Genomic DNA, 18477 nt, shown 5'->3' on the forward strand with positions numbered 1-18477 from the left:
TTCTATTACAGGGCTGAACAGAATTCCATGACCTTTGTCTTATCTTCTTTGCAAATGATTTTGATGGCCTTTTCCTGCCTTCATATCCTCTAGTGTGCTGTGTCCTTGCTTTTACAATTCTAAGAAACTTGACTTGCCTATTGAATCAGTTACAATGAGTCAAAATGTCTTTTGCTAGTGTAATTTTTATTGTCATAACTTGAGACAAAGCTGTTTGCTCAATTCCTTAATTAAAACATGGAGGGGGAAATACAGAAGAAAAGGAAATCTCAGAAGTATTCAGAGTATTCTCAGAGAGAAGCTTGGGGAAAAAAAAACCCTTACTCTTCAACAACAGAAAAATAAGTGAGGAGAACTGAAGGTACTAAATTGATTGGAAGATGTGTTCTTGAGATATGCCTTAAAGGAGTGAAAAAAACCCCATTTGAACGAGGAATAAATAATGGCAGATACAGTAGGAGTAGAAAATTGTATAATGCTACCTGTGACAAATGGGATACTTATGTCTGATGTTTTCTGTAGGAATTAGGGATACAAATAGAGAGCAAAATAGTCTGGTTATCACTTCATATGAAACATGGATGTCTACTTATCTGACTTCAGAGTCATATATATATACATATATATACACAGAGTAAAATTTAAAATTTATTATCTTGTCGTTACCTTTTATTTTCCTGTTTTCTGCCTGCTGGGTGAAAATGAACTTGGCTTTCAGCAAAGGATAAGGAGCATAACATAGCACCAGATGGGTCACTTTGTTTCTTAATAGAGCTGATATAGCTTGTTGTGGGAGTCTCCACAGGGTCCCAGCCATATGTATTAGTCTGTCTCAAATTTCAAGAATCTGTTGCTTTTCAAATGTCGTTTATTATCATAGGCACATAGACCAAGATTCTTGAGACTTCATGATAAAGTGGTGGGGTTCTTTTGTACTTTCAAATTGTTACTTACTGAAAAGGTTTTACGTTTCATTTAACATGCCACAGCCGTTTGAGAATGAAAATGCCAAAGTAAAAGCAAAGGTCATCTGGAAGTAGACATTTACAATGATTAAAATTCTGCGTCCAAGGAAACATGATACCTTAATGGTCCTTTTCTTATAACACTTTTATATAAGGTCTTGAAAGGTCTGGTTGTATTTGATAAATTAATTAGAATGCTTGTGGTTGCTCTTTATTTCTCGGTAAAGATTCTTCTGGGGGGGAAGGTGTAGATAAGTATATTTAGATCTACATCAGAGATGAATAATTAATGCAGACACTAATGCTGCTTTTTCATCTTAATTATTGCTACCTTTGTGCAAATGCTGTCATAGGATGTCAACCATGGATTAACTGAGGTAAGATTGGTTGCAGTCTGATTTCTTTTGGAGAATGTAAGGAAATCAGAAATAATGAATGCCAAGTGTTGTCTGGTGTGTTCTTTTGGGAGTAAAACTTCAAGTTATGGTAATCTGAAAAGGTTTTTGTGGGGAAAAAAAATATGTAATTCTTTGTATTCAGACCAGCATTTGAAAATAAGAGCTACTTCAATGATATCCACAAGTTGTAATAAAAGGTACTAGGTGAGAGTGGTGTTTGTGTGTGTTTTGGTTTGGGTTTTTTTAGTTTTGTTTTCTTTTTTTCTAAAGTACTAAACGATTGAAAATTCACTTAATTTTCCTAAAACTCTTTGGTCCCACATTGACAATGAGTAAAGATTTCTTTCTTTACAGTAAAATAGATGTATTGAATGAGTACTATTGCAGTGGCTTCTTAAGCCATGACTGTAGCTTTTAAATAAGCAGAGATATAACATAGTTCTTTTCATTTTAGTTAACAGATATTCCTGTTACAATTTGTACATACCCATTTGTGTTTGATGCCCAGGCAAAAACCACTCTGCTACAAACGGATGCTGTCATACAGATGCAGGTATGAATCTCAGGTTTTAATGTTACTTTTTTTATGTTTTTTTTTTTCAATTGGAGACTTGTGGGGTTGCTGTTCGTGTTGTTTTTTATAAACTGTAATCTGTTCTCTGTAAGAATGATGGGTCTAGTTTTAATCCGAGGGTGGGTACATGATAAAAGCTAAAGGTTTTGTGGGTTTGGGATCACGCTGAAATTAGGTTGTTTAACAATTGCATAAATTTCTAAGGAACTTCTTTTCATTTCTCAATGAAATGGCTTTTTGGAGGTGTTAACCCAGAGTACAGGTCTAAAAGGAATAACAAAAAACACAAAACAACAACAAAAATGGACAATGATCAAAAATCCCACAAAAAAAACAAAACAAAACAAAACAACAAACAAACAAACAAAGAAACTCGCCCTTAGAGAAGAACAATCCTACCTCCCCTACGAGCAGACTTTAAAGTCAACCTATCAGCGTCTGATGAGAGTTACTTTTAATTTTTTATCTTGATGAGACTTGCAAGCTAGTGCTGTTCTTAAGATTGGTAGTGTCAGAGAGGCAACATGTTGGCAGCACGTGGGTATATAATGCACACCCCATTTCTCATTTCATCCATCATATCACCTTCAAAATGCTGCTAAACTGATGTTTGTTTGGTATCTGCAAGGCAGTAGAACAGGAGTTTATCTTGAAAGTCTGGCATCTGCTTGGGATAGTGGTTTCCTGACCAGGTTTCCTGATCTTGCAATTTGGAGTAGTTTTTGCCTCTTTCTCCTGTTAAGTGCAATTATATATTACTCTAATTTGTTCACTTCTGTGGCTTAAACTAGAGACTTGCCTAGAAATTAGATTCTTGCTACAAATATCTTGACCCATATCTCTTGTCTAGAGATAGATACACTGAACAACACTAGAGTAACTGTGAGAATCTTACATGTTTTCATGAATCTCTAGGTAGAATAGAAAGCAATGGGATGTGGTGAGCTGCTGCATTTATTCAATGTTTGGAATTTTTTTTATGCATCTAATCCGTGCCTGTTCAGTTGCTGTGAGCATATAATGAATCCTACTCTTAAAAAACAGAAGGTAGAATGGAGGCTGCTGCAAAAGTAACAGCAGAAAAAGCACACCCCCACCCCATTTATAATGTTTAACATAACAAAAGTCATTGTTCTGAGTGAAATTAAACAGAAGAGTTAAGTCATGCTTAAGTAATGGGCTCAGGGAGAAAAACAGTAGCTTGCTTTTGTAGTTCATAATAAAGATTTTTGTATGCCTTTAAAAGTGTATGTATACAATCAATACCCATGTTGGATGGATTCAGGGAAATGTTCACATTGAATGTTTCTATTAACAACATTAGATAGTATTGAACCACAAGCTTTCAGGAGTTCTGTATTTAGAACCTTTGCAACAGTATTTTAAACAACTAATAAAAAATTATAATGCAAATGAAATATATGAACAAATCACTTTTCATTCTATGAATTAGTTTTTAATGGTTATTTTCATGCCAGACTTATACCAAACAGCTTACTACTCTTCATTAGGTGAAGTGCAGTATTTTTTTTGCTTCCTTTATGTTGCCCAAAGTATTTTGACTGGAATGTCAAAAACTGTATTCTAAGACTTTCCTGAACATAAGCATTGATGAGGCCAATATGTAAAGAGAAAGTGTTCCCTGAGATTAAATATGTCCCAAGATAAAAGGAATAGGGAGAAAAACTGGGCAAATTCAGTATCTCATGTAATAGCTAGTCCCATTCATGTCTTTTGTCTTTTACACTTTTTAAGATAAGAATGATGGGCACTTAATGTTGACAGGAATCTTATGTTACCTACTGACACTTTATTTTTTTTTTTTTTTTTTCCAGATGGCTGCAGATCAGGCTCACAGGCAGAATTTGTCTTCTCTCTTTCTGCCAGTGTTTGAATCTGTCAACCCATGCCTGATACTAATGGTACGGAGAGACAATATTGTAGGAGATGCAGTGGAAGTCCTAAGGAAAACAAAGAATGTAGACTACAAGAAGCCACTCAAGGTACTCTCAGTACATGCTGCTCAAAGTGTCTTCTCACTGATGTGCGAGTGGTTGAGGATATCTTTTGACACATGCTGTCGTGTAATCCGTTTTTAATTGGGTGCTGACTGAATTGTGTGTTCCAGGTTATTTTTGTAGGGGAAGAAGCTGTTGATGCTGGAGGAGTTCGCAAAGAATTCTTTTTGCTCATCATGCGGGAGTTGCTAGATCCCAAATATGGAATGTTTCGGTATTATGAAGAGTCCAGGTTGATCTGGTTCTCTGATAAGGTAGGATGTGTTCTATAGTCATTAATTTTCTTTTAACTAATAATATTTCTATTAGTAATATATTATCATTATAGTTGTTGGGAGTTTTATTTCAAGAGGAGAAGCTGAAGTATTGTCAAAAAAATTATTTTTTTTGTTTGTAATTTTTAAGTGAAATTTTTCCCCTTCTGTTTTCCCTCTTCCTCACTCCTTACCAGTTGTCCCCATCCCAGATGAGTTTAGTAGGAAGAAGTGCCAGCCAGAGTAAACTAATTCCAGGAGCAGAATCACTAAATCAAGGTGGCAGAGTCAAATTCTTCAAGTGGCATGTTGAACAGGTCTTTCTTTCTGTGTTCAGTCATGTTTATGGGTCCAGGTCGTAGGTACTCATCTAATCATACTTTCTTAAAAGTTTGATTGTTGATGTTATAGTCCTCTTTCAGAGAAGAGCACTGACATGGGTGGCTGTATCACAGATACCTCAATTTTAACATTTCCACAGCTGTGTTTTAAGTTCTGGCCATTAATTCCAAGGGAGTCAATAGTGAGCTCCTCCCAAGAAGAACTTTAAAAAATATTGACATATATTTAAGCACTGAAGTAATGTCATTACTATTGCAATAGTAAGTCACTGACAAAAACAGTATCTTAATATGCTGCTTCCAGCAGTAACATCACTGGTAACACCAAATACATTGTTTCTCAGGGTTTTTTTCACAGTAGAGAGAGTTCTGTTTCCTTGGATTTCAGTCTCTCTCAGCCAGGTAAAACTTTATCCTGTTTTCCTCAGTACTTATGGATACATATATATTTAAAGAAAATATAAATGCAATTTATATTCCATTTATTCACTGATTATACTGCACTGTACATTTTTTGTGGACTTTGGAAGATTAAAATAAATTCCTTATTTTAAAGCATCTTGTCTGTTTTCTGTTCTTAGACCTTTGAAGACAGTGACTTGTTTCATTTGATCGGTGTTGTCTGTGGGCTAGCAATATATAATTTTACTATTGTAGACCTTCATTTCCCTTTGGCTTTGTACAAAAAGCTATTGAATAAGAAACCATCCCTGGATGACTTAAAAGAGTTGATGCCGGATGTTGGCAGGTAAGCAAGAAAGAAAAAGGATTGTTACTAGAAATAAGTTTTTAATTCAACACTTGCCTTTAAGAACATAAAGAACAAGTGTTATCATCACACTAACAGGATAAACAGCTCAGAGTAACTTGCAGTCATCATGGCCTTTGGGAAAGGATAAATGCTGTTGAACTCCCGCTTCCAAATGCTTGTGTTTAGTATTTATGTCTTCTGTTTCATTATTCTACAAGAATCTTAAGGGAAAATAGTGTATGAAATTAAAAACTTTTGAGTTTTAACCATTAATTTTATAAGCCTAAGTGTGAACATAGTTTAGTCCTGAACAGTTTATTTAGTCCATTAAGGAAACATTTTTGCTTATTTCAGGAACAAATACATGCTAAATATTTGCCCTTGAGTAGAGAAAAAAAGTCTGAGATGTCCCAGCACTGCACACTGCAAGTCAGTGAGCTAATAAATGAAATAACAGTACGAAGATTTTTTTTTAAAACTTGAATTATCAAAGCATAAAGACTGCAGGAAACAGCTTGTCAGTCTTTGCACTGGTACAAGTACTTTGTAACTTATTTTGCAGGGGAATGCAACAATTACTGGACTATCCAGAGGATGACATTGAAGAAGCATTTTGTCTTAATTTTACTGTAAGTTTTATGTAGTGTTTAAAGAATTTCTCATCATGTTCATACCATCTACTGTAGCTGAGTCTGAACAAGTGTCTGAGCAAAAGCATCAGCTGCTGATTCCCATGAATTTTAGCATCTGTATCTGCCATTCAGGGTGCTGTTAGCTAAGTGGTGGGAAGAAGTACTCGATGCTATAAAGATTTATATTGGTTTTGTTTGTTTTAAATAGATCACTGTGGAAAACTTTGGTACAACAGAAATTAAAGAGCTTGTTCCTAATGGTGCTGACATTCCCGTAGTCAAACAAAATAGGTGAGTTTTATGGGTTACAGGGTAGGTCAGTGTTACTGTCTGCTTTGGGAATGTAACTGGGCTGCTATAAATATCCTTTGCCAAGCTGTTACACTAATGTTGGAGGTAAAACTACTTAGTTTTTCCAAGCTGTTCTCACGTGTATTGTTAAAATAGCTGTTGTATTTAAGGACTTGCCAGCTGTGCAGGAGCTAGCTAATACTACTCGATGTATTGTAGTAGTTACTTTTCACTTTGAACTCTAGAGTTATTTTGAAGCTCTTTAGGGCTCATTTTGACTATGTGGTCACCATTTTACATGGTTAAAAAAGGTGAAAACTTCAACCTAGATGCTATTATGTGTCAACTATTCATATAAGAAATATTATTTCAGAGAAGTCTTCACTTTTTTAGAGTGGATAAATTCATCTACTGTTATATAGTGGTATTATTGTAAGAGATTGTGTGATGGGTGGTGTTTGTAGAGAAAAAGGTTAAGGATTCTGTTAGTTGTGCTTGTAAGAGCAGACTCACCCTTTGTTCCTTTTCAGACCCTGGAGGGCAGGCAGAATATATTTGGTGGTGCTTTTGTCCCTTTTTGCAAAATACTGCCATTTTCCTATCTCTTTCTGTCCATTCCTTTCATGTATTCCTGTCTGCTCTTTAATCCCCATGAATTCTCTGTGCTTTTACTTCTCCCAGAGTAAAAGGAAAATCAAATGGAAGCAGCATACTGTTAGAACAGAACGCACCTATGCTGTGTATGGTAGGAACAAGGGAGAAAAGGTACCTCTGGGTGTGTTCCTAGAGGGCAAATGTTTTGAGCAACATTTTCTGTAATGATCTAGGCCAGTTGTAGAAGAAGGAGTGATGATAAAAGATTCTAAGGGTATCAGAAATCTGCACATAGCCATGTACAGTGACAATACCTCCCACAATGGAGAGTTTTTTATCCTCCTGGTTTATCCTACCATTAACAACTGCAATCACCACCTGTACCTGTGACACTTTTTTTTTTTCAGTCCTTGGCTCATAGCTGAGGATTGTGATACTTTATTTTAAACATGGGAGCTTTGAGGTTCTCTGGTGATTCAGTGTTTTGTCACAAAGGGACAATAAAATTGGAGTTGAATTGTGAGAAAAGTTTCAAGGTGCCCAGCGCATGTGCATTGCACTGTCACTTGTTGTCTTGCCACAGTGAAGAATTTCTGTTTCTCAAGATCTAAATACTCCATGATGCTTTAACTAGTTTATTACTATGAAATTTCTCTGGAGCAGCCTTTCGTTCCACTCTTAGTATTACATGAGTAGGTAACTATGATTCCATAGTGTGCATCACATGGTTATCTCACTGAGTGCTGGAAGAGGAGTGTGACTCGCCCCTTTGCTCATCTCTAGTGTTTTCAGTTCAACACCTTTGATAAGTGCATTGTCAAATTGTGTTTAGATGTTCCTTTACGTTATTGATGTTACTCAGATACCATGGATGTTGTTCAAATACTGTGGGTTTTCACAGGGAATGCCTGTTGGTTGGATAACTGCAGTCCATAACTGAAGTCACTCTGCCAGTGTAGAACCTAACAGTGTTAAGCAGGGTTGGTTAAAATGGTAATTAAAAAAACCCAACCAACCAAAAAAAAAAAAAAACAACCCAAAAAAACTGTATCACTTCAAGGAATTTTAGTTCTCCCCTGAAACGCTGTGTAGGAAACAGTGAGTTTGAGTAGCTGGTTTCAGGACACTGCATGTGATTCAAGCCTTTAAGCTTGTTGCCATTCCGTCCAGTTCATTAATGCATACAAATGAGAGAAAAGTTGGTAGCACCTGAAGTGAATAATGCTAAATGTTATGGTGTTCTGTTGCATATTATGGACTCTGTCTCAGGGTGCAAGGTGGGGAAATAGATTTATGTGCCATTCTCATTGAAGTTTTCTTCACTATGGTTATAATGTGAAGCAGAGAATATAATACATTAGGATCCTTTTTGCTTAGCTTCCTCAGCTCTGTTCTATACAAAAATAGCGACTGTTTTATTGGTAGAAGAGTGACATATTCTTTTTGCTTTTTTCTTTTTTTTTTTTTTTTTTAAGCATAATTCTGTTTTTCTTCTTCGTACAGACAAGATTTTGTAGATGCATATGTGGATTACATCTTCAATAGATCTGTGGCTTCCTTATTCAGTGCATTCCATGCAGGCTTCCACAAAGTATGTGGAGGTAAAGTTCTTCAGCTCTTCCAGCCCAGCGAGTTGCAGGCAATGGTGATTGGGAACACAAACTACGACTGGAAGGAACTGGAGAAGGTAAGAACTATAGGTAGCTGTTTGTTTCATATATTTCTAATTTCAAGGTGCAAAACCAAAACCTTGGTCACATCATCCTACTAGTTCTACATGTGAACAATAACCTAATTTCCTGCTCATTTTAGAATACAGAATACAAAGGAGAATACTGGGCAGACCATCCTACAATTAAAATATTCTGGGAGGTCTTTCATGAGTTGTCTTTGGAGAAGAAAAAACAGTTTTTGTGTAAGTATTTGAAACTGCTTTGCTGAATTTGCTAACTGAGGTGGATCACTGTGATTTCAGGCTCTTGCTAGGAGATGGTAGGTGTAAATATTTTTTCTATAATGATGTGATTAACTATATTTGGAAGAAAAAAAATCATAGTACAAGAATTGATTATGAGCTTGTCTCTGAGTAATTCTGGGTGGTGGGCTGTTACAAGGTCACGGTAGACCAGAGCAGCATTAGCAAACTTAAAATAAAAAAGAAAAAGAAAACTTAACCCCCAATAAAACCAACAGTTTAAACTCCGCTAAGTGTGATTTATCTGATTACTAGGAATTTTTTTGTGTGTTTTGATGTAAAGTTCACATCCTCCAGATATTTCAGAGATGGAATTTTGGAATTATAACTGATTGTAAATTCATAAAGGTATGAGTGGAAAAACAATGTCAGTGAAGTTTCCTGTGATTGAACTTTTTGAAGTTCACATCCTCCAGATTTTTCAGAGATGGAATTTTGAAATTATAACTGATTGTAAATTCATCAAAGTATGTATGAAACATACAGGGGGAAAAACAATGTTAGTGAAGTTTCCTGTGATTGAACTTTTTTTTGAGACTGGTTTGTAGATTAGTTTCCAATTCAGATAAATTTCATACTGAACAAACTCATTTTAAGTATTTACAAGATGGTTGCAAGTGTTCAGTAATCCATAAAAAAAAATAAAATTTAAATAACAAATTCCAGTCCGTGAAGAAGATCCTACTTTTTTTTTTTTCTCCATTTTTTTAGGACTGCTTGGTTTCATATGCTAAAGTGAAATGTTTTCCTTTATATGTCGTTTGTGTTAGAGTTAAGAGTTCATGTGTTAAAGATGGAGGTTGGATTGAGTGATTAGTCTGTCTTTTGAGTTTAGCAGAACAACTTCAGCGTGAAAATGTAACCATTGCTGGAATAATTAAAACCCATGTTTCCTAGAAGTGTGTATATGACATGTCCAGTGTTAGTCTTAAACTACTTTCAAGACTTTGTTTTGTTTCCTTTTTTTCTTGACAGTGTTTCTGACAGGCAGTGACCGTATTCCAATTCTGGGAATGAAGTGTCTTAAACTAGTCATCCAGCCAACAGGAGGTGGAGAAGGTTATCTTCCAGTAGCTCACACTTGCTTTAATCTTCTTGATCTTCCAAAATACACAGATAAAGAGACCCTGAAATCTAAGTTGATCCAGGCTATAGATCACTATGAAGGTTTCAGCTTAGTATAACTTCAGAAATGAGAGTTCTGTGTAACGTGGGATCATTAAACTAACTTTGTGTCTTTCTTGTGGTGGTAAATTCAGTGGGTTAAATGGAAGAGTTGATAATATAACTGATTATTTGCAAAAATGTTCAGTGATACGGATATTCACGGGAGCCAAAAAACATTTACAGAAATGAGGAACTGTCTTAACACAAACCTTCTTGTACAGAACCATGTGGATTTTGCCATCTTACAATAAAAACAAGAGTCTTGTGAATGGGAGTCAAGTTTCACTAACATGATTTAACATTTCACTTCAAGCAAACAATTTGGCGTGTGAGTGCATGAGAGACTTGCTTAAGTTTTTCAGATCACTTAGTAAGAACATTTAACTTTTTCCCTGGTAAATTCACTTGGTAACTTTTCATTTTGTAAATAATAAATTTTTGTGATAAAATAATTATGTTCCGATAGCAGTATGGTTTCTATTGCTTGTAATTGAATATGAGCTTATTTTATGGCTTTTAACAAAAGAAGTGACTACTCTGATTTCTGAAGATATATATTTTTCTGGTTTGTTTTAAGAACCTTAATAATGAAAGTGATTGTTTAAGAGACATTCATCTTCACAATGTACAATCCATGAAACAGTCACTTAGTACCGATACAAAACTGCATACGATGGCATTTTTAATATGTGGATGGACAAGCTGACTTAATACACAGTTTTGCTTTTAAGGACTGATTCTGTAATTAAGTGGACACAGTTGTAAAGGAGGTTAATTTATCATTTGAAACCTCTGCAGCCGTATGTCAAGAATACAGCTTCAAAGAAAAAGATGCACCAGACAACTGTTGCTGTCAAGAGGTTCAACATTTATTTTTAAATGCTGAAAGCATAGTTTATGGTTTCTAATAGAATTTTCACCTTTTTCCAGGTAAATGCATTTGAAATAACTCTTTAACACCCCCCCTCCCCTTTTCTTAAGATTTTATTTTTAGTATAATTGCCCTGAGATGATTGTGCTTAGCTGGACACTTCGGAATATGACTTTCCTTCTCTGGTGAAATTCCAGATTTTGTGGTGTTAATGCATATGTGACTTGCAGCTGTGAAACAAATATTTATTTTTTTTAGATTTTTAAATGCAGTGAAAAAATTCAAGCTATAATAAAAGACTTGAATGAAAAACTTTGTTGGTTGATGTGTACAGATGCTCGCATCATTCCTGTTTCTTCAGTTGGAGAGCAACTTCTGCATGCGTTAAACGGAGTGTACAGCTCGGATATCAAGACTTGGAATGTGGGAAAATTCATTCATTGTAACCTCTTACATAACATGCAGTCTCTGTGCTAGCAATAGATAAAATACAAAGCAGTCAGTACAGTTAAAATAATTCATTTTTTCCTTAATGCTTGTTTTTGCAGATTTCTCATGAAATTTAACAGCTGGTAATTTCTTTGTATGCAGCTCATATTCCATCTTTTCCAACATTTGTTACCTGACTGGGAGATTCTCCCCCTTTGGGAGAAACAAGAAACTAGAAAGAAAAAAAAAAAGCAGTTTCATCTTACTGTACATGGAGAAAAAAAAAAGAAAAGGAGAGAAAAAAAAAATTATGCCCTCATTTTACCAGGTAGTATTAAAACACTTCTTAAGTTACGAAATACTAAGGTTACAGAGGCAAGTATTAAAGAACTGGGACATGGCTAATGTAAAGCTGTCCTTCCTTTTTCCATTGTGTATTACTACATGATCAAGTGCTGGTTTTTTTCTGTGGGACTCTGGCTTCATTCAGAGTACACAGTTGATGGTGTTCACTGAACGATAGGGTTTTTTTAAGTTCAGTTGTGCACGTCCAAGTCTTAATTTAGCATACATCATCTAAACCCAGCACTATTATATATATGTATTTAATTTCCCTATGGGTCTTTCTCTCATTTTTGCTGTATTTGATTTCTCATGAATATCAGTCTGAAAGATGAGTATTTATTATTCTGTAGATGAGAGGGTCTGAGACGGAATCCAAGCCATAGTTCCTGAACTCTTTTCAGTTTTTGCTGCCCCATGTAGGATCTGCTAGAGAACTTAGATGTGCTTTATCTTTGAATCTGCTGTGGCAGTTACTTCATGTTGCTGCAAAAGTTTCTCCAGCATCAGCGACAGGTATTTATTGCTCTGTCAGAACACTTAACAGACATTAGTAAGTGTTGGGAGGAGGGGAGCTATTGGATGATGGGTTAAATGTTGTGTTGAGAAGCCACTGGCAGAGTAGGACAAGAGTCACTTTCCTTGGGACAGCATTCACATGAGATTCCCTTCTGCAATTTTGGCCTTGGTTTCATCTACCTCTGCAAGAGGTGGAGTTGGGTCCTCCAGAGCATGATTGTATTTGCTAAATGTTCCTGATTGTTTTACAGGTGTTAGCTCATTGTGTGCAGTGAGACAGGTGCCCTGTTGCAAAACAGACGTTATCCACGTAACAAGGTAAAAGACTTTTCTGTACTCCTAGAGCAATTACTAGTCATTCTATTACTACTGTCAAGCAGTTAATACTTTCTGCAATACTTATGTTGCCATTAGTTCTGCTTCACAGTTGTACCAGCCCTGTGAAGGATCTCCACAGGTACTGTACACTTAAGGTACCTCTGTACCTCTGTCTGCAGAAAGGTGGGCAGCAAGAGCTGATATCTCTTTCTTGATCCAAGTATGATTTTGCATACAATATTTGATGCCATGCCTTGTGAGAAAGGGGAAAATAGAATGCCTTCCACTCTAGGCTTAGCTAGAGTGGCCATAGTGTTAATGAAGAAGGCCTACCTAGGGCCTTCCACCTTGTCAGTTCTCCAGGTAGTCAGGAGAGCTTGCATTCCCCTTTTTCACCAAGGATAATACAAGCAACGGGGCTAATACAAGCAATAGTTTGGGCTGCAGTGGGAGCATTTTACAGTTACTAAAAATACTTAAAGGAGGTATTTTTATTTGTGAGGTAGGTTAGCATTTTGATAAAGATCCAAAATGATCACTGGAGAGCTCTAGCTGCATGTCCAACTCGCATGCATGCCTGTCATGGTTACAGAGGGAGGACTTGTTGCCGTAGGTAGGGCAGGTGTGTGCTGGAGTTATTGCCCTGTCACCTTTGTACAGGACTGAAGAGGAAATTTGTATGGCAGAACTACACAGGTGGTTTCAACTACATGTATCATAGAAGTTTGTCCCTTATTTTGTGGGGAAAATCTGGGAATGCTGCTGCCCTGTGCCAGTGCAGAATTATTAAAGCAGTGAGCCCTGCTTAAGAATGACTTTTCTCCTTGGGCGCTTTGTGGGAGTTACTGCTAATGAGGTTGTTACTCCTGTCCAGCATCAAGCAGTGCTATTCCTTTCAAGAAGATTTATATGCTACTTGGAAAAGGATTTCAGTTCATCACACTGCTCTCTGCTGCAATAAACCTGATTTATCAGGAATAAATTAAGTTTAATGTAATCAAATATTAACCACTATAAAATTGAACTCTCTAAATAAAGGCACTTAAGATCTTATCTTAAATCTGCAATTAAGATAAATAAAGAATAAAAGCTTTCTTTTAATAATAGTTTTCAGCAAGATTGATAGACTGGTATATAGTGAGCACCAGAAGAATGGTTGTGTTGATTTTTTTCCATTGTGCAACCAGGACTATGTAGTTGCGTGCACTATGTACAACTGCATTACTCAGCTGTTGAGGGGAAAAGAAAGAGGAAGAGAGAAATACTTTGTTTCTGCTGGTAAGCAGCAGTTCCCATTGCTTACCAAGTGGGTATTTCTTGGTAGGTCAGTGTGGGGGTTTAGGTGACCTAATCATCAAGCTACTATTTTTGTTTTCCAGTGTGCTGTTGAGGAAATTTTCTTGTTTGGAAAAATAACTTGAAAAACATTGCCCAGACCTCAAACAGCTCAGAGTGTCCTCTGCCACCTGCCATAGCTGATTTAATACTACACCTTAGAGCCCAAAGAAATCCTCTTGGCTGTTTTTCCATGTGCGCTACCCCATACAGAAATGCCACCAGCCACAATGTCTATGCACTTGAGTTCCCTGAACATTTCACTGAGTCCTCAGTGACTTTTTTTTCTGGAGGAAAGGTGTTTAGGCATGAACAGGGTCATTATTTAACTCTGTGCCACCTATTACACTGAATTCCTCTCTGCAAGTGGAGTGTTCTGAAACTTTAACACTGCAAACCTTTGCCTCTACATTTCTGCAGTCATGCAGATCTTTTGAATGAGAGAGATGTCTTTTGTCTTCTGACCACAAGACAACTAGGAAGAAATTAAAAAAAAAAACAAAACAAAACACCTAAAACTAACTGTGGCAATACCATAGGCACACTAGGACTGCACAGAAGTATCATCTGTACAGACTGTCTGGTCTCATCGCCAGTAGACTGAACAGTCTTGAGCTCCTCCATATGCCCTGGGTTTGAACATGCTGCATTCATCTTTTACAGAACAACAAAATAGTGTGTTTCTGGTGTCAGGAGCGTGCTCAAAGGAATTGTGTGGGCTAGGGCAGCAGTCACTGTTGTTTTGACTTTTTTTTTTCCTCCAGCCAAAGGCATATGCATCAGTCTCAGATTGTTAGAAAGGAAAATGAGGATTTATGACCCTTATTGCACGTGCAAACGGCAGAGCTGTTCTGTGCAGCATAGTTTGTGTGTATGGTGCTAGTGAAGATCTGTATCTCACCCAGGCCTAGGCTGGACACATCAACATGAATCAGACACTGTGCAGTGCCAGGGCGACAGTTACATGTCTACAGGTATTCACTGCTTTCCCCCACACACCTGAGCATATGAGGAATTTCAGTGAGGAAACAGGGTTACGTGAAGACTTCAGTTTAAGTACAATGTAAAAGTTACGTTTCCTTCCCTTTTTTGAGCAAATCCACCAGCTTTTCCATTTCAAAGAACAGAGCTGGCAGACTGTAGCTAAAACCCAGAAATTGTTTGCCATGTCTTTGAGAATTTTTTAAGCTGAAACTAATTTAATTATTTATGGCTTAATTCAACACAAAAGTTATGTGGGTGCACTTGCTAGCAGCAGTGCTTGAGCACTGTGGGAGCCACCTGTAGCATCTCAACTGGCCTGAGGCTGACCACTGGCAAGGTACAAATACCCAGAGGTGACAAGATTAAATGAGCCATAAACAAAGGGAGAGGGTAGCTGAGGAGAAAAGGGCTGTGGGTGGTGTCTGTAGGTGAGGGGGCAGCTGGGAGCAGTTCCCTGCTGCCCACACATGGTCTGTGTTCAGGCTCTGCAGTGGGGAGTGTTGATACAGCAGCCCAGGGCCCTCCCTGCAGGGTGCTGGAGGTCTCTGTGGCCCCCTTTCCTTCCATGGCCAGTGGTGAGTGGCAGGAGGGGTTTCGGAGGTTGGGGTAAGATGTGATACCCCACTGTAAGGGCTCGGGGTGGTCCCCTTCAGTGTGTGGTGTCTCTGGGCCAGGTGCTGCGCAGCAGCTTCTGTGGAATGGCTGCAGAGCAAGAAGGGGCTGAGCTCTGGTGCTGGTGCCTCCAAGGGCTGCTGTGCGTGGAACTTTGGAAGTGGTATGAATAATAATTGTACAGAGTGAAAACAAACCCCAGGACCAAGCAACAAAAACACACTGAAATGCATTTGTACGTTGTTTTTAAGGACTCATGTTTCTTTGTGGCTTTCAAAAACTTATTTTCTTACAGAGGATGTCTAAAATCTACACCTTAATGTGTAGTTTGGATGTGTCTGCTTTGCTATTGGCTCCTTCACAGGTGATGCTGGTGCAGGGGCGGCTCTGAGAGGCTGTGCTGTGACTGGGGCTTGCAGGGACAGCAGAGTCTCTCACTCTGGGAGAGCAGAAAGAACAGTCCCGTAGTCATAGAGTGCTCAGGTTTGTGTCTCTTAAGAAACTTAGTCCTTTAAAAACCTGCAGTCATGTATCTGCTCCCACCATCTGCTAGGCAGGATGAGCTACACTTAGGGTGTGCCTTACAAGGGCTTCTTGTGCCTGTCGTTTAAAAGGCCCACGACAAACAGCTGTGGCACAGCTCTGTGTGTGTGTTTGCTTCAGTAGAGAGCTGCTGCACTGTCTTAACCTGAGCTACAGACTGTTTCCAACTTTTCCTAGTTTTTCAAATTGATTCTGATGCTGGTTTCAACCAAGTTTTGTGCTCTCATAGCCCTTCCCAAGTGGATAGTGGTCGACACTGACGTGTATTTAGAACCATCGTGTATTTTCCATAATCAAAATCACTAATTAAAAAATGTACTAGACTCAGGGTAAACATGTAGAGAATGCCTGGCCATTAAGAAATAAATATGACAAGATATAAAATATGGACTTCTTTTATGTCACTTGAAATACTTCTGTAAGGTCTAGTTACTGTGCCTAAAGCATCAAAATAGGGTGAAAGGGGGCAGGGGAATGGCAATGTCTTGTTAAACCATTGCTTGTGCTTGGCTTTTCTCAATGCATCTATTTAATATAAATACTTACAGGGTTAAATTGCTTTTTGTAGGGTAGTAATGCAAATTATGAGAAAAATAAGTATTCTTCCTTCTTGAGATTGTACAGATTACAGCTGGAACTGAACACAGGCTTCATGCTTCCAGGTGGATTTCATGTAAGACACTGAGTATCTTTTCCAACCTAAATGATGCTGTGATTCTAACAGGGATAACAAAGAGCTGTGGTAGTAAATGTTTCCCTGTCCCCATCATTTACCTAATGATTGTTTTAAACAGTATTTAAAGACAATGTCATCATTGCAGGAAAAAAACAGTGTGTGGAGGAAAAAGGTGACATGTTATAGTTTGGGGTTCCTCTTCTGTTCAAATTACATTGGCAGAGATACAAAAAAGAACAAAAACCAGAACCTCTTCATCTAAGTGTAGCAAAAGATGCAGCTGTTTCACTCTAGAAGAAAAATGTTTTCAAGTCCTTTCAGAGTAATAAGCAGTTGATAAGGAAACTTCACCTGCAGAACACATTTCTGCTACTTTTAATACTTTGTGTCTCAAGTGTTTGAGGTTTGTGAACAATTTGTTTGACTAATACAAATGTGATTTGTTCAGAAGTACTGTGCAGTCAAACTAGTAAAATGTTACCTAGTGGAAAGCCACTTAAACTGGGCCCTGGCTGCTGTGGGTCAAGGGAGTGGATCTTTTTAGGGGTGTGGGGGTCAGCACACCTGTAGCCCCCAGGAAGCCATGGGGCAAACCTGAGACTGACCCACCCAGTGGTCTCTGCAGCTGAGCTTCATCTGCAGCTGTGGTGGTCTGGTGAGACCACCCCCCAGAGGGAAACTCATGCTCTGCCTGTCAGCATCATCCACACAAAGACAACACAAGTGAAATGTTTGTGTGTGTGATGCCAAAACATGCCCTGAACTCCTGTGTGGTGCAGATTCCTTACAGGAGGCTTCTCCTGAACATGGCTGTTGAGGGTTGGGCTGGAAGCACAGCAAGTGTCAAACAGCAAGAGAGCTTTGGGCTGGCAGGAGCAAAGGGTGGCAGGGCTGCATGGTGCTGCAACAGGAGCAGAAATAAACACTTCTGTTCAGCAAATGCACCCGAAGTTAATATGGGGTTTGAAAGGAGAAAAGCAGTTTTCTGAAGGACAACATTGTGTTGTGGTTTAGGTGGTCAATTTAGCAAAGACAGGGTAGCTTATCAGGCTGTTTTTTTCCAAGGAAGCAGATAGAAAAAAAACAATTTAATATAGAATGCCTTACAGATTAGCTAGGGTATAGCTTGACTTCATAGGGCATCTTTTCTTAAGTTTTTAAGATTTCACTAGAAATTAACAGAAACCAGAAATCAAATGACAATTTTAATAGACTTTAGAACAGAGTGTACAAGTATAAAACACTGGTTTTGTATTTCAAAAGTTGCAGGAAGATAGCCAGTCATTTTAAACAGTCTTCTACAAAACATATGCCAGTAGATTACATAAAAGACACTATATACAATATAAAAGAGCAGAAAACAATCCTCACTGTAAAAATAATTTAAAACAAAGTATTTCAATTTAAAATATCTTCTATAGCACAAACTAATACATTGTGACATGCAAGTGAAAACTAAACATATTGCATTCTTTAGTGTAGCCAAATAAAAGCCGTATTAAATCTGGACAATGAGACAACATGCCAACATTTTCTGATGCATACAGGAGGCTGTTCTTAAATATTTATTAACTGGTGTATCTTCAAAGAACAGCTACTATACATCTTCCAAAATGTAATAAATATTAAAGCAAAGTATAGGAATAATCTACATCGTAGAGTTCATTTGGGCCAATGTTGAAAAAGTGGTTTATAGAAAAACGCCGTTTCGCTCACTACTGCACTGTGCAACTTTACAAAATAGTTCTAAAGGCTTGGAAACGATCCGCACTTCAAAATCTGCAACATCCAGTTTTAAGGCAGCCTAGCACTTGAATATATACAAGGTACTAATGAAGAGCAGCTGCTTTGCTTTTAACATGCAAGGTGGAGCCAGCAGGTGGGGAAT

General features: G+C 37.7%; 1 protein-coding gene across 3 annotated transcripts in view; it reads left to right on the plus strand.

Annotated features, from left to right (window-relative positions):
* The window catches only part of HERC4 (HECT and RLD domain containing E3 ubiquitin protein ligase 4), a 32050-nt gene extending 21916 nt beyond the window's left edge, over positions 1-10134 (plus strand). The window contains exons 15-24 of one of the 3 annotated variants that reach the window (XM_008944810.1): positions 1319-1342; positions 1818-1916; positions 3773-3940; positions 4066-4209; positions 5132-5298; positions 5864-5930; positions 6142-6224; positions 8322-8505; positions 8631-8733; positions 9769-10134. In XM_008944810.1, the coding sequence (XP_008943058.1) occupies positions 1319-1342; positions 1818-1916; positions 3773-3940; positions 4066-4209; positions 5132-5298; positions 5864-5930; positions 6142-6224; positions 8322-8505; positions 8631-8733; positions 9769-9977 (1248 nt within the window). In that variant the 3' untranslated portion in view covers positions 9978-10134. The remainder of the gene's footprint in view (positions 1-1318; positions 1343-1817; positions 1917-3772; positions 3941-4065; positions 4210-5131; positions 5299-5863; positions 5931-6141; positions 6225-8321; positions 8506-8630; positions 8734-9768) is intronic. The other 2 variants (XM_008944811.1, XM_008944812.1) reach the window with 2 other exon arrangements.
* Positions 10135-18477: the final 8343 nt, after the last annotated feature.

Source organism: Merops nubicus, unplaced genomic scaffold, assembly GCF_000691845.1.
Source record: "Merops nubicus isolate BGI_N331 unplaced genomic scaffold, ASM69184v1 scaffold18527, whole genome shotgun sequence".
NCBI lineage: Eukaryota > Metazoa > Chordata > Aves > Coraciiformes > Meropidae > Merops > Merops nubicus.